Consider the following 16,525-nt stretch of genomic DNA (forward strand, 5'->3'; position numbering starts at 1 on the left):
CTATCCCACAATCCCCACCGAGTCCTCCCAACTCCGTACCTATCCCACAATCTGCAGCAACTCATCCCGCCTCCATCAGCACACGATTGGCGAAGCATGGTCAGGTTCCCCATTTCTATTGGTGTATGCTGGTATCAATCATCAACTGATGCTATTGGTGCTGGTGCCCCGCCCATTCTCTACGTCCATTGGTTATCTGCACCGTCAATCACGGTACATGTCGCGCCCCTGCCGCCCATAGGCTGAGACGGTGACCTCACCGCTGCTGACTGGCTGAGTTCTGCTGTCAATCACCCGGGCGGCTGGATCGGATTGGTGGAGGTGCCGGGACCAGCCCAAGGGGAGCAAGATGGCGGCGGCTGGTGCTGTGGTCAGAGGTATCGGCTCCAAACTCAGTAAGAACCTACGGGAACTCCGTATCCACCTGTGCCAGAGCTCGCGTGCCAGCCAGGGCACCAGGTCAGTGGCAGCGGGGCCTCCGCGGGAAGGATGCAGCTCCTGGGGTCCGGGCAGGGAGGAGGCTGTGTCTGTGAAGGGCACCGGGAGGGTGATGGAGTCCCAGTGAGGAGCAGAGCAGCCGGCTCCAGCTCCGGGAGAATGAACAGCCCCGTCTAAAGAAATAAGCGCAACGATTCCAGGCTGACAACGTTAAGGGAGTGCTGCACTGTCAGAGGGTCAGCGCTGAGGGAGTGCCGCACTGTCAGAGGGTCAAGGTTTTAGAAAAAATTATTAGGGATAGGATTTATAGTTATTTGGAGTGTAATGAATTGATTAGAAATAGTCAGCATGGTTTTGTAGCAGGTAGGTCGTGCCTTACTAACCTTATTGAGTTTTTTGAGAAGGTGACCAAAGAGGTGGATGGGGGCAAGGCAGTTGACGTGGTATACATGGATTTTAGTAAGGCGTTCGATAAGGTTCACCATGGTAGGCTTCTGCAGAAAATGCAGATGTATGGGATTGTGGGTAATCTAGGAAGTTGGATCAGGAATTGGCTATCAGATAGGAGACAGAGGGTGGTGGTGGATGGTAAATATTCATCATGGAGTGCAGTTACGAGTGGTGTGCCTCAGGGATCTGTTTTGGGGCCACTGTTGTTTGTAATTTTTATTAATGATCTGGATGAGGGTATAGTTGGGTGGATTAGTAAATTTGCTGATGACACCAAAGTTGGAGGTGTGGTAGATTGTGAGGAAGGGTGTCATAGTCTGCAGGGAGACTTAGATAGGTTGCAGAGCTGGGCCGAGAGGTGGCGGATGGAATTTAATGCGGAGAAGTGTGAGGTAATTCACTTTGGTAGGAGCAACAGATGTGTCGAGTATAGGGCTAACGGGAGGACTTTGAATAGTGTGGATGAACAGAGGGATCTAGGTGTGTGTGTACATAGATCCCTGAAAGTTGGGAATCAAGTAGATAAGGTTGTCAAGAAGGCGTACGGTGTCTTGGCGTTTATTGGTAGGGGGATTGAATTTAGGAGTCGCAGTGTAATGTTGCAACTGTACACTACTCTAGTGCGGCCGCACTTGGAGTACTGTGTGCAGTTCTGGTCCCCGCATTACAAGAAGGATGTGGAGGCGTTGGAGAGGGTGCAGAGGAGGTTTACTAGGATGTTGCCTGGTATGGTGGGGAGGTCCTATGAGGAGAGACTGAGGGATTTAGGGTTGTTTTCGTTGGAAAGAAGGCGGCTAAGAGGGGATCTTATTGAAACATATAAGATGATTAGAGGTTTAGATAGGGTGGATAGTGATAGCCTTTTTCCTCGGATGGAGAAAGCTAGCACGAGGGGGCATGGCTTTAAATTAAGGGGGGGTAGCTACAGGACGGATGTCAGGGGTAGGTTCTTTACCCAGCGGGTGGTGAGGGATTGGAATGCCCTGCCTGCTGCAGTTGTAAATGCGTCTAGTTTGGGGGCGTTTAAGAGATCTCTGGATAGGTTTATGGACGAAAAGGGATTGGTATAGGCTAGTGGGTCATTGTTTTTGTAACTGGTCGGCGCAACATCGTGGGCCGAAGGGCCTGTTCTGCGCTGTAATGTTCTATGTTCTATGTTCTATGTCAGCGCTGAGGGAGTGCCGCACTGTCAGAGGGTCAGCGCTGAGGGAGTGCCGCACTGTCAGAGGGTCAGCGCTGAGGGAGTGCCGCACTGTCAGAGGGTCAGCGCTGAGGGAGTGCCGCACTGTCAGAGGGTCAGCGCTGAGGGAGTGCCGCACTGTCAGAGGGTCAGCGCTGAGGGAGTGCCGCACTGTCAGAGGGTCAGCGCTGAGGGAGTGCCGCACTGTCAGGGGGTCAGCGCTGAGGGAGTGCCGCACTGTCAGGGGGTCAGCGCTGAGGGAGTGCCGCACTGTCAGGGGGTCAGCGCTGAGGGAGTGCCGCACTGTCAGGGGGTCAGCGCTGAGGGAGTGCCGCACTGTCAGGGGGTCAGCGCTGAGGGAGTGCCGCACTGTCAGGGGGTCAGCGCTGAGGGAGTGCCGCACTGTCAGGGGGTCAGCGCTGAGGGAGTGCCGCACTGTCAGGGGGTCAGCGCTGAGGGAGTGCCGCACTGTCAGAGGGTCAGCGCTGAGGGAGTGCCGCACTGTCAGAGGGTCAGCGCTGAGGGAGTGCCGCACTGTCAGAGGGTCAGCGCTGAGGGAGTGCCGCACTGTCAGAGGGTCAGCGCTGAGGGAGTGCCGCACTGTCAGAGGGTCAGCGCTGAGGGAGTGCCGCACTGTCAGAGGGTCAGCGCTGAGGGAGTGCCGCACTGTCAGAGGGTCAGCGCTGAGGGAGTGCCGCACTGTCAGAGGGTCAGCGCTGAGGGAGTGCCGCACTGTCAGAGGGTCAGCGCTGAGGGAGTGCGACACTGTCAGAGGGTCATGCTGAGGGAGCATTGGGGGATGAGTGTTGAAAGGATTTTATAGGTTGTTTCTCCAAGGCATGGTGCTACCTGCTGCGTCTCAAGGTCTCTTATTGATTCAATAACCTTCCTATTTCCTTGTCATGTTGCTGCACTTTCTTCTTGGGAAATTGTGGCTCTTTGGCTGATTTTTCCTCCATGTGATTGAAGGTGTAATACGTTTTTGGTCTGACGATGGGGGGCAGGTTTCCTTCATTTGACTAAATACCATCAAAGACCCAACCTAAATACTAAAGGAACATCCTGGTCTAAATATCCAGTGTGGTAGGGAAAAAATAAATAGGAAAACACAAGCAAAGAGCAGGGAGATGTTTACTATGAATTATGTTTGTTCTAGCATGAAGTTAGTTGAGTATTACTCAGTACTGTAATGTCAGAGTTGCTAGCTTTTGAATGAGACAATACACTGAGGCTCCATCTGCCCTTTGATCTGGATGTAAAAGATCCCTCGCCCGTTATTTCGTAAAAGATCTGGAGAGCTCTCTCTGGTGTTCTGGTGTCAACATATATCCCTCAACAAGCACCTTACAGGCTACATGGTAAAGATGAGTAAAATCGCCAGCAACAATGCACCCCTCTCTGATGAGCTCAACGCATTCTATGCTTGCTTTGAGCAAGAGGTCAGTGAGAGGATGTCATCCTCCTTGTCAACCTCAGTTGAGCCAGTATCTGAGGTCACCATTTGCAGCTTTCAGATTGACCTTCTTGAAAGTTAACCCAGGTAAAGCAATTAGCCTGGATGAGAATGTAGATCCTTCGTGAACTAGATTGTGAGGATATTCGCACACATTTTTAACTTCTCCTTACACCAATCTGCTTCAAGAAGACAACCATCATCCCTGTACCAAAGAAAAGCCAGGCAGTGTGCCTTAATAACTATCGCCCAGTGGCTCTGACATCCATCACCATGAAGTTCTTCGAAAGCTTAATCATGAAGCATTTCAACTCCGGTCCCCCAGGTTGCCTGGATGCACTACAGCTTGCCTATTTTCACAATAGGTCCCCAGCAGATGCCATCTCCCTGGCCCTACATTCAATCCTGGAATACCTGGACAACAAGGACTTATGTCAGACTCCTTTTCGTTGACTACAGTTCAACCTTCAACACCATTATTCTTACAAAACTCATCTCCAAACTCCATGGCCTGAGCCTCGGCTCCTCCCTTTGTGACTGGATCCTAGACTTCCGCACCCACAGATTGCAATCAGTAAGGATAGGCAACAACACCTTCTCCATGATAATCTGCAGCATGGGTGCCCCACAAGGCTGTGTCCTCAGCCCCTTACTATGGTAGTAATCTCTCCCTCAATGTCTATTAATGAAGGAATTAGTTGCTTCCTGAAGTTGACATAGTGCTCCTGTCTACATCAAAGGGGATGAAGTGGAAATGGTCGAGAACTGCAGTTTTCTGAGTGTCCAGATCACCAACAACCTGTCTTGGTCCTGCCACACTGACATTATAGTTAAGAAACCCACCAACGCCTCTACTTTCACATAAGGTTCAGGAAATTTGGCAAGACCGCTACGACTCTCACCAAGTTTTGCAGATGCACCATCAGAAGCATCCTTTTTGGATGGCATGGCTCATGCTCTAACCAAGACCATAAGAAATTACAAACACTTATGAACGTAGACCATCATGCAAACCAGCCTCCCATTCATTGACTCTGTCTACACTTCCCGCTGCCTCTGAAAACCAGGCAGCAATAACCAAGGACCCCAGACATACTCTCACCCATCTTCTTCAGTCAGGAAAAAGATACAAAAATCTGAAAACGCATACCAGCCGACTCAAGAACAGTTCCTTCCTTACTGCCATCAGACTTTTAAATGGTCCTATTGTATATGAAGCTAATCTTTCTCTTCACTCTATCTGTAACTGCAACACTATATTCTGCACCCTATCCTTCCCTCCTCCCTTATGTACTCTATGATGCTTTGTCTGAAAGTGCGCAAGAAACAATATTTTTCTCTCTATCTGAATACATGTGACAATAATAATCAACATTACTAAAACAGTTAATCTGATCAGTATCTCACTGCTGTTTGTGAGATATTTGAACATAAATTGCAGCATTTCCTAGAATTGAACAATGTGGTGTTGAGAATTGGCTGAAAAGAAGAATTGAGAAGGGAGATCTAGAGGTGAACGCTGAGAAACAAGACATGAAACTGGCCCTGAGGACAAATGATTGCTATAATGCACTTAACCAACACATGGCCAAAGTGATTGAGAAAATGTTTGTGTTGCAGCACCTTTGGATTGATAATTCCTGTGACAATTTATCAGACCATTGCGATATTAGCTGCAGTCAGCTGTTCTGTCATTTGAAGAAAGGATGAATTCCTTGCCAGTTTAAAATTGCTATGAGAGATGTGTGGATAATATTGTTCAGAGTTTAGCTTTGCCAGATTTGCAAGTGTTAGTAGTGGCTCGGTTAATAGCGTGCGCTGCACTTGAGTCAGGCTGCAGGTTCAAGCCTGTGCTTTGGAGCAGATAATTTAGGCTAACGCTTGGTGCAATGCTGAGGGAGCCCTGCAGTGTCTGAGTTGCTGTCCTTCAGATGAGAGGTCAGTCTGTGGTGCTGTCTGCTCCTCCGGGGGGACGTAAAAGATCCTATAGCAAAATTCAAAGAGGAAAGGAGTTTTACCCTGTGACCTGGCCAATGTTTATTCCTTAACCATGACCTAGAATAATTGATCTGGTCAGATAGCTCATCGCTATGAGAGAAATAAATAATTAACAGAAAGCTACCAGACAAGGTAAATGGGATGTTGGCCTTAATTTTAAAGGGAATGGAATATAAAAATAAGGAAATCTTGCTAAAGGTGTACAAGGCATTAGTTAGACCACACATGGAGTGCTGTGAACAGTTTTGGTTCCCTTATCTGAAGAAAGATACACTGTCATTGGAGGCAATCCAGAGAAGGTTCACTAGGCTGATCCCAGGCAGGGAGGGATTTTCTCATGAGAAACAGTTAAGTAATTGGGCTGTCCTCCTTGGAGTTTAGAAGAGAGGTGACTTTATTGAGACATATCAGATTCTCAGGGGGCTTGACAGGGTAGATGCTGAAAGGTTGTTTTCCCCTTGTGGGAGATTTTAGGACCACAGGGCACAATCTCAGAGTAAGGCTGTCACCCAGTTAAGACAGAAATGAGGAGGAATTTCTTTTGAGGGCAGTGAATCTGTGTAATTCTCTACCACAGAAGGCTGTGGAGGCTGGGTCGTTAAGTATGTTCAAGGCTGAGAGAGACTGATTTTTAATCAGTAAAGGAATAACGGTTATGGGGCTAAGGCAGGAAAGTGGAGTCGATGATTACCGTATCAGATCAATCATGATCTCATTGAATGGTGGAGCAAACCCGATGGGCTGAATGGCCTAACTCTGCTACATCTTATTGTCTTTCTTTGTGCACGTTGGCTGTGAGGTTTTATGAGTTATGCAGTTCAAAAGTTTTAGGAACTGTAAAGCACTTTGGGATGTCTTGAGGTTGTGCAGACATGATGTGGAGATGCCTGCATTGGACTGGGATGGGCACAGTGAGAAGCCTCACAACACTGGGTTAAAGTCCAACAGTTTAGAGCTTTCGGAGTGCTGCCCTTTCTTCAGATGAGTGGAGAGGTGGGTTCACAAACACGGCATATATTGACAGAGACTCAATTGCAAGATAATGATTGGAATGTGAGTCTTTACAGGTAAACAATTCTTTACAAGTAGAAAGCGGAGAAGATACGACATCTTCTCCGGAACCTTCAACATGTCATCGGTGAAGACGAACATATCGTCAAGGCCATCACCACAACCGCACAACCTCAAACAGATCATTGACTGCAGCAAACTACCCAGCCTTCAGGAGAACAGTGACCATGACACCATACAACCCTGCCATAGCAACCTCTGCAAGATGTGTTGAATCATCTACATGGATACCACCATCACATGTGAGAACACTACTCACCAGGTACACGTACGTACCCTTGCGACTTGGCCGATGTTGTCTACCTCATATGCTGATGTCCTGAGGCATGGTACATTGGTGAGACCATACAGACGCCATGCCAATGGATGAACAGACACTGCACAACAATCACTAGGCAGGAGTGATCCCTTCCTGTTGGGGAACACTTTTAACAGTCAAGAGCATTCAGCCTCAGACCTTTGGGTAAGCGTTCTCCTAAGGTGGCCTTCAGCACACGCAATGCAGAATTGCCGAGCAGAAACTGATAGCCAAGTTCAGCACGCGTGAGGAAGGTCTCAACTGGGATCTGGGTTCATGTCACTCTGTGTAAGCTCCCCATCCCCCCATTTGACCTGGGCTTGCAAAATCTTATTAACTGTCCTGGCTTGAGACAATTCACACCTCTTTAACCTGTGTTTAACGCTCTCTCCACTCGCATTGTCTGTACCTGTAAAGACTTGATTACCTGTAAAGTCTCACATTCCAATCATTACCTTGCAATTGTATCTCAGTCTACATATGCAGTGTTTGTGAACCCAACTCTCCAGTCACCTGAGGAAGCAGCAGCGCTCCGAAAGTTCGTGATACCAAATAAACCTGTTGGACTTTAACCTGGTCGTGAAACTTTTTATTATGCAATCACAGGGGATAACACTGTCTCTTCGAGCATAGTGTTAGTTTTGGGTGTTTTAAACCATCACAAAAACAAGTTAAAGGAATATTCAACACAGATTTCAGATAATTAGTAAAAAAACCAGAAACAACATGAAAATGAAAATATTATGCAGCAAGTTATAATCTGGGATGCAGTGTCTGATTGGGTAGTGGAATAAGACTCAAATACTTGCAGGATGAAAACATTCAGGGCTTTGAGGGAAAGAGCTAGGTGTGAAACTAATATCTCAAAAGAACTAGTATATCATTCAGTGATCCTGTAGAGTGACTGTTGGTGTCTTTGGTTCAATCAGGGAATTCATTGAGCAGAACTATGTGGCACTGAAGAAGGCGAATCCAGAATTTCCTATTCTCATCCGGGAGTGTGCCGGTGTACAGTCTAAAGCCTGGGCTCGATATGGTAAGGAATTCTGAACTACAGATCCCATACAAAAAAGTACCTTAAATCGGGCAAATGGATTGATGTGGCTTTAGACTATTTATTTTGCTTCCAGAGTTTCAATCCAGCCCTGACTGAGGGGAGAGTGTGATTAGTTAGATAGATCCTGGTTGTCTGCTGTGCTGTCAGCTTGTATAACTCTACTCTGCTGGCTGGGTCGTCCAATTGTAATGTATTTGGGTGGTCTGATCCAACTGGATGGGATCCAGATCTGTCTCATATTTATCAGGGATTTATCCCTGACACCACAGGATGGCTGAAATGGGAAATAAAACAATTAATAAGATAGGCACTTTTGAGGTGGGAGTTAAGAATTTGGTGGAAGTGATGTGAAGGTTACCTCTATCCCTAACCATAGCGTATCTGCACAACTTGCGGTTACCCAAAGTGTTCCACTCCCCAGCAGTCATCACCCTCATCCTAATATTCGGTTGTCAAATTACTAACAAGTTTCATCACCACCACCACCTATCCTTGTTGACCCACACTGGCTCCCAGTCCACAAACACCTTGATTTGCAAATGCTCGTTCTTGTCCCTTCGTGACCTCGCTCCTCTCCATCCCTGTAAACTCCTCCAACCTTTCAAGTTCTCTGCACTCCTTCAATTCAGATTTCCTGCAGCTCCCTGATCTCAATAACTCCACTCTGGCTGTGATTTTATGTGGCTAAGCACTGGAATTCCCCCCCTAAAGCCCTTCTCTTCCTTTTAAGACATGTTTTAAAACCTTTCTTTTTGACCAAGCTTTTGGGTATTTGGTTATTCTATCCTAACAGCTCCCTGTGCATCTCTGTCATGTTTCATCAAGATTCCCTTAACTACCTTAGGGGTTATATAAATGCAAGTTATGACTTATTACTCATTTGGCTTATCATTCAGTTTAGAATATTTCTTCTAACAGATGGGGAAATGTCTTGTTTCATACAGATTTCAGCTACAATCTATCAGTAAAGTTGTAAATAAATTTTTATCCAGATGTTGGGGGCAGGTTTCCTTCTAAGTAAATAACCATCTAAGGATCCAGTCTACATGCTACAGAAAGTTCGGGTGGAACTGTACAGTGTAGAAGGGGAAAAATAAATTGGAAAACACAATTAAAGAACAGGAAAATATTTATTTTGAATTATATTTGCTTTACCATGCAGTTGGTTTGAAGTAGAGTACTGCACTCTCAGTTGACATCCTTTAGTATTAAACCTACCTTCTCAGACTGACATTAAAGATCCCTCAACCAATATGTTTTGCAGATCTGGGGAGTTCTCTGTCGTATTTGTCCCTCAATCAACATCACTAAACTGGATAATCTGCTCCATATCTCCATACAGTGCAGAAGGAGGCGATCCAGCCCATCAGGTCTGCACCAACCACAATCCCACCCAGGACCTACCTCCATAACCTCATGTATCTATCTTAGCTAGTCCCCCTGACACTAAGGGGCAATTTAGCATGGCCAATCCACCTAACCGGCACACCTTTGGACTGTGGAAGGGAACCCACGCAAACAGCAGGAGAACGTGCAAACTCCACACCGACAGTAACCCAAGCTGGGAATCGAACCTGGGTCTGTGGCACTGTGAGGCAACAGTGCTAACCACTATGCCACCAGCTTGTGTGATATTTGTACATAAGTTGTCATGCGCTTCCTATATTTGAAGCGAGAATGCTGTTTGAAACTGTGTCATTGGCTGTAAAATGCTTTGGGACATCATGAGATCATAAAAGATGCTGTCAAAACACAAGTTCCTATTCCATTACCCCCCTCCCCCCATTTCCACACTATAAACAGAGGGAAAATGCAGGTAAATTGCTATTTCTTCCAAGCGTGACACTTCAGTGAAACTGCTTGACTAAACACCAAGCTCTGCAATAAATGAGATAACAGCATTGAGCTGCTCACGATGCTTGTTTTTCTTTATTTCCTTCCTGTTCCAGAGTTCGGAAGAGAGAGAAATGTACCGTTGGATAATTTAGACTCCGAGCAGGTGGCAAAGGCACTTGAGTCTCTGATTACCAAACCGTGAACTGTGGAGCAATTCAACTGTGAAGGAAAAAGCTTAATAAAAAATAATAGCATGGGAATGTTTCTCTTCCACCGTCTTGCCTGGTTTCCCAGTGGAGAGATATGCAACTGTAAAATAAATCTAAATTAAAATGCATTCGAGTCCTGTGCGCTGTGTCAGTTTCTATGGTCGTTTTCCAACTGCTACCGACTTTAACATCATGCTCATAAGCAAACTGAAGCTGGATAAAATATTCAACTTGTCCCCACTGGCCTGACTATATATACCATGATTGCTTTCATTGCTGCAGTTTCCCATTACTGGTGTCAGATTTAAAGCCAATTTGTGTTGTGAGTTGCATTGGGATTTCTCAACCTCATTCCACTTAGTTTCTTTAATGGGTTTCAGAGATCTTTATCCCAGTTGCCTGGAGTGGATTGAAAGTTAGTTTAACTTCTTTCATATCTAAAAACTGAAATACTAAACACTCTCGGAAGTAATTCCAGTGGTGAAGATGTCTCAGGGGCCTAACTCTTACACTGCACAGTTCTTGTTTTGAGAGCTATCACCTCTATTTAATACTATATTTTTAATACAACTGTGTACACCCAAAAGCCTTAGATGAAGCTTCTTTGCCTACTTGTGTTTCTGAAGGTTAGTAATGCAGGCCCACTAGTCTTGCTTGGTGGAAACTGAGGAAACACAGAAAAAAGTAGGCCATTCAGCCCTTTGAGTCTGCTTCACCATTCATTTCAATCAGATTCAATAGCCTGATTTCCCCACCCACCCCAATCTCTCTAGATCCCTTTAACCCTAAGAGCTATATCTAATTATTTCTTGAAATCACACTATGTTTTGCCCTCAACTACTGTGGTAGTGAATTCCACACACTCTCTGGGTGAAGAAATTTCTCCTCACCTGAGTCCTAAAAAGTTTACCCCTTATTCTCAAACTATGACCCCCACCATCAGGAACATTCTTCCTGAATCCTCCACTCTGTCTAACCTGTTAAAATTTTATAAGTTTCTATGAGATCCCTTCTCACTCTTGTAAACTCCAGTGAATATAATCCTAACTGACTTAGTCTATCCTCATAGGACAGACCTGCCATCCCAGGAATCAGCCTAGTACACCTTTACTGCAGTCCATTATGGCATTGGTGTACCTTTAGGAGATGTTTTAAGATCATTGTTTCTCAGCTCATAACTTTAGCTGATGTCATTATGGCACCAGTTTGACTGGAGATGTCCTTTTATTGCTGATTAAATAGGTTATTTTTACATACTTTATGACTCCCCATTGTTACAGGAAAAACTGATTAGCGGGTCAGGTAGTAGTAGTTTCTTATTTTCAGTTTGGAGTGGTAGTTTTGAGTTTTTGAAGGGGGCATCAAGTTGAAAATAAGTCTCTCCCCAGTTTTGGAAATTTTGTTGGTGATCAGAAAGGAAGGCCTTGCCTTTATGAACAGGGGAATCTGCTGTTGGGAGCTTGCCTAGAGTGCCTGGTGTTTTGAGAAGCTGTTCTGATGTCAAGCTGTTCTGAGTCTATCCAGAGAACTGCAGACTTCATCGAAAGGACTCAATTCCAGTATCACGTGAGCATTAGTCAATGCTGTATTAAATCTGTTTATGGAATTAGTTTGATTAGGATAGCTCCTATATTCATTAAGGGTTATACATTATTGTGGTTGTTTGTAATAGAAGTTTTTGCTGATATTCTTACTATATATGTTAACTATATTCTGAAATAAACTTTGATAAAAGCTCCCTAGTGGGTCATTTGAATCATACTCGAGGTGAAATATATCATGACTTATCCTAGCCAAATTCAAGCAAAACGTATGATTCAGACAGCCTCCATAAAACATTTCGGAGTTTTGATCTGACCTATAACATGGAGATACCGGTGTTCGACTTGAGTAAACATGATAAGAAGTCTCACAACATCAGATTAAAGTCCAAAGGTTTATTTGGTAGCACAAGCTTTTGGAGCATTGCTCCTTCTTTAGGTGAGTGAAGAGTTGTGTTCACAAACAGGGCACACAAAGACACAGACTCAATTTATAAGATTCCAACCATTATCTTATAAATTGAGTCTGTGTCTTTTTATGCCCTGTTTGTGAACACAACTCTTCACTTACTTAAAGGAGTAATGCTCCAAAACCTTGTGCTACCAAATAAACCTGTTGGACTTCAACCTAATGTTGAGACACTATTTACTGTGCTGACCTATACATCACCTATAGCAAGGACACCCTTCCTCGGATAAGGACACCAAAACTGCATGCAACACTCCAGGTGTGGCGAATCAATGCCCTATCTGATCGCAGCAAAACATCCCTATCCTCAAATCCTCTCGCTATGAAACTGCTATGGAGAATATCACCCCATTCCCTGTAGCAGCAATAGGTGAAATCTCAATCACGACTTTTAAACACCCACCACGACTTCAGAGCTGGGTTATTCTCAAGATCGATCCCCCTTGCGACTGCATCTTACACAAATTGTAACTTCATTCAGAACACTGCTGCTTATTTTCTCTACCAAACTCCATTAGCTTCCTGCCCTCAGGATAGCAGCTTCAGAAATACTTAACCTCAAAATCATTACAGGATCTTGCCTGACCTGCTGCACAGAATCTGTCTCCTCTAGTTGGGGCCCCATCTTCCAACCAGCATAAACTCAAACTCATCTAGAACTCTGCTGCCTGAATCCTAACTTGCACCACGTCCCAATCGCTCATTATCCCTGTGCTGTATTGATTCCTGGTCTGGCAAAAACTCTTATTAAATAAGAAAAATCATCATTGTTTCCTAATCCCATCGTAGCCTCGCCCCTTTGTAACCTCCTCCAGCCCTATAGCCCTCAGATCTTGGCACTCCTTCAACTTTGACTTGATGGGGAGTCAATGAACAAAGAAAATTACTGCACAGGAACAGGCCCTTTGCCCTCCAAGCCTACATCGACCATGCTGCCTGACTGAACTAAAACCCCCCCTACCCTTCCAGGGACCATATCCCTCTATTCCCATCCTATTCATGTATTTATCAAGACACCCCTTAAAAGTCACTACCATATTTGCTTCCACTACCTCTCCCAGCAATGAGTTCCAGGCACCCGCTACTCTGTGTAAAAAATCTGCCTCATACATATCCTTTAAACCTTGTCCCTCGCACTTTAAAGCTATGCCCCCTAGTAACTGACTCTTCCACTCTGGGAAAAAAAGCTTCTGACTCTCCACTCTGTCCACGCCTCTCATAATCCCTAAGTTTCCTCACTTGCTGCCTTAGCCTTCAGCTGCTTGGGTCACAGGCTCCAGAAAACCGAACCAGCGGAGTGCCTCAAGGATCTGTTCTGGGACCCTTGTTGTTTGTCATTTTCATAAATGACCTGGATGAGGAAGTGGAGGGATGGGTAAGTAAGTTCGCTGATGACACGAAGGTCGGTGGTGTTGTGGATGGTCTGGAAGGATGGCAAAAGTTGCAGCAGGACATAGATAGGATGCAGGACTGGGCAGAGAAGTGGCAGATGGACTTCAACGCGGATAAATGTGTAGTCGTCCATTTTGGCAGAACCAACGGGATGAACGAGTACACTATCAAGGGCAGAAGTCTGAGTAGTGTTGAGGAGCAGAAGGATCTTGGGGTCCGGGTCCACAGGACTCTTAAATCGGCCTCGCAGGTGGAGGAGGTGGTCAAGAAGGCGTATGGTGTACTGGCCTTCATTAATCGAGGGATTGAGTTTAGGAGTCGGGAGGTAATGCTGGAACTTTATAAGACCCTTGTCAGGCCTCATTTGGAGTATTGTGCGCAGTTCTGGTCGCCTCACTATAGGAAAGATGTAGAAGCTATTGAAAGGGTGCAGAGGAGATTTACAAGGATGTTGCCTGGACTGGGAGGCATGCCTTATGAAGTTAGGTTGAGGGAGCTGGGACTCTTTTCCCTGGAGAGACGAAGGTTGAGAGGCGACCTGATAGAAGTTTACAAAATGTTGAGAGGAATAGATAGGGTGGACTCTCAGAGGCTATTTCCCCGGTTTGAAATGGTCGCTACGAGAGGACACAGATTTAAGGTGCGGGGAGGGAGGTTCAGAAGTGATGTTAGGGGTAAGTTTTTCACTCAGAGGGTGGTGAGTGAATGGAATCGGCTGCCGTCAGTGGTGGTGGAGGCGAACTCGCTGGGGTCTTTTAAAAGACTTCTGGATGAGTATATGGGGTTTAATGAGATTGAGGGTTATAGATAGGTCTGTAGGTTGGTAGGTGATGTGATCGGCGCAACTTGTGGGCCGAAGGGCCTGTTTGTGCTGTAGTGTTCTATGTTCTATGTTCTAACCCAGGCTGACATTGCAGTACTCCCTCAGCTTGGTGCTGGATGGTCAACAGTGCCACCTTTCAGATGGGACACTAAAACATGGCACCATCTGCCCTCTAGTGAGCACAATCCCAGGACACTTATTCCAAAGAAAAGCAGACATTCCCTCCAGGCTGTTGGACAATACCCATCAAACAACACAAAGCATTAACTCAACGTTATAGAATCTCACTGTGCACATATTAGCCATTAGGCTTCCCTAAACTACAACAGCGACTGCACTTCAAGAATGATGCATTGGGTGTAAAATGATTTGGGACATCCAAATTTGGGACGTCAAAATTACTACATAAGTGCACAATCTTTATTTCTCTCCGATCTTTTGTTCAATATCCATTACATCAACATGAAAATGCCATTGGACATTTTATTCTGTGAAAATCAGGGCATTAACGGTAACTTCTCGTCAAAGCACAACGATGGCCATTGTTTGAACGACAAAAGGCCCGACATTCAATATTCAGATGTCCAAAATTAGCCGAAAGGGAAAGGATATTGACAGATTCAAGAACTTTCCCATCTCCAAACATCTTGGCGCCTGTAATAAAAAAGAATTGCAAACATTTACTTTATTAAATAAAGAAACTGCCATGATATATCTCTGAATGACACTCATTCATTTGATGATTATTTCATGGAACAAGGGATACTGAAATGTTATTGCAATCTACTAAAATCACACTCAGATCTTTCTCGCTGGCTTTTGGCATTTTAACCATTCAATTTGTGGGTTGGGGAGGAAGTCTTCGGTTCCCTGTGCAGCTCCACATTAACAGAATATATAAATATCAATTTTGTTGCCATCATCATCATCAAGCAAGAGTCTGAAAAAGTACTCTGTTGATGTTCAAGCTATCTCTAGAATATGTAGAATCATTCGAGTAGGAAATGGACTGTGTCTCAAGTGTTGCAGTGGGGACCATTTCTGAATGTGCAGCATATTGTTAAAGCATAGAGAAAAGCTTTACTCTGTGCTACACCAGATGTGGGAGTGCTTGGAATTTGATGCACAGTCACCCAAGGCCAGAACTGAACCTGGGACTCTGTCACTGTGAGGCAGCAGTGCTAACCACTGTGCCACCCATTATCTACCAAGCTGTCCTGCCAAGTTCCCTGCATAAAGCCTTTCCAACTTTGATGATAGCTCCATAAGTAAGCACAATAAGAAGTCTCACAACACCAGGTTAAAGTCCAACAGGCTTATTCAGTATCACGAGCTCCTTCATCAGGTGAATGGGGTTCACAAACACGGCACATATAGACACAGACCCAATTGCAAGATAATGGTTGGAATGTGAATCTTTACAGATAATCAAGTCTTTCCAGGTACAGACAATGCGAGTGGAGAGAGGGATAATCACAAGTTAAAGAGATGTGAATTGTCTCAAACCAGGACAATTACTAGGATTTTGCAAGCCCAGACCAAATGGTGTGGGTTACATGTAGTGTGGCATGAACCTAAGATCCCGGTTGAGGCTGTCCTCGTGTGCGGAAGTTCTTGCAATCGAGTCTTTGTCTATATATGCCGTGTTTGTGAACCCAACTCTCCACTCACCTGAGAAAGGAGCAGTGCTCTGAAAGCTCGTGACACCAAATAAATCTGTTGGACTTTAACCTGGTGTTGAGAGACTGCTTACTGTGCCCATCCCAGTCCAACACCGGCATTCAACATCATGACTCCATAAGTGATTCTTCTTAAAGCTGAACTCATAATTTAGGCAGATTAAATTGTTATGTTTCTAAATATCAGATTCCGCATTGATTGGCTTTGAAATCCTGTTTCTGGTCAACACTGCCCTAAACGTTTTAAAATGTCTTCCCGCCTGGGAAGTACAAGTCTCTTAAATTTTAATACTGAGACTTTGGAGGTTTGTAAACTTCATTGATGCTTTTGGCACCCACTGACAGGATCAGGGTCAGTTGCATATCCACTGATAGCCACAGTGCAGATCAAGAACACAAGTACAACTGTTCTGGAAGCCTTTCTAGTCAGCAGCGGGAGTCACTGTTAAATAAGGAATTTCCTAAACAGGATTTTGGTCGCCGTTATTTCGCAACGATATTTTGGCCTTGGAGGGAGTGCAGAGGAGGTTTACTAGGCTGATACCGGAGTTGAGGGGGTTGAGCTATGAGGAGAGGCTGAATAAACTAGGCTTGTACTCGTTAGAGTTTAGAAGAATGAGGGGAGATCTCA

General features: G+C 45.2%; 1 protein-coding gene across 1 annotated transcript; it reads left to right on the forward strand.

Annotated features, from left to right (window-relative positions):
• The first annotated feature begins 310 nt into the window (after positions 1-310).
• On the forward strand, positions 311-10,118 carry ndufa2 (NADH:ubiquinone oxidoreductase subunit A2). The gene is made up of 3 exons (XM_080201029.1): positions 311-459; positions 7,818-7,924; positions 9,895-10,118. Exons 1-3 carry the CDS (start codon positions 350-352, stop codon positions 9,981-9,983), a joined length of 306 nt encoding a protein of 101 aa, XP_080057155.1. The 5' UTR covers positions 311-349; the 3' UTR covers positions 9,984-10,118.
• Positions 10,119-16,525: the final 6,407 nt, after the last annotated feature.

Source organism: Carcharhinus amblyrhynchos, chromosome 13, assembly GCF_965287045.1.
Source record: "Carcharhinus amblyrhynchos chromosome 13, sCarAmb.v2.hapA, whole genome shotgun sequence".
In the NCBI taxonomy this organism is placed as follows: domain Eukaryota; kingdom Metazoa; phylum Chordata; class Chondrichthyes; order Carcharhiniformes; family Carcharhinidae; genus Carcharhinus; species Carcharhinus amblyrhynchos.

What these genes read in the sequence shown, in the direction of transcription:
- ndufa2 (XM_080201029.1), top strand. Translation starts at nt 350, where the DNA reads ATGGCGGCGGCTGGTGCTGTGGTCAGAGGTATCGGCTCCAAACTCAGT. An exon ending in CGTGCCAGCCAGGGCACCAG is followed by an intron (nt 460 to 7,817) that starts GTCAGTGGCAGC and finishes TGGTTCAATCAG; the next exon opens with GGAATTCATTGAGCAGAACT. An exon ending in TAAAGCCTGGGCTCGATATG is followed by an intron (nt 7,925 to 9,894) that starts GTAAGGAATTCT and finishes TTCCTGTTCCAG; the next exon opens with AGTTCGGAAGAGAGAGAAAT.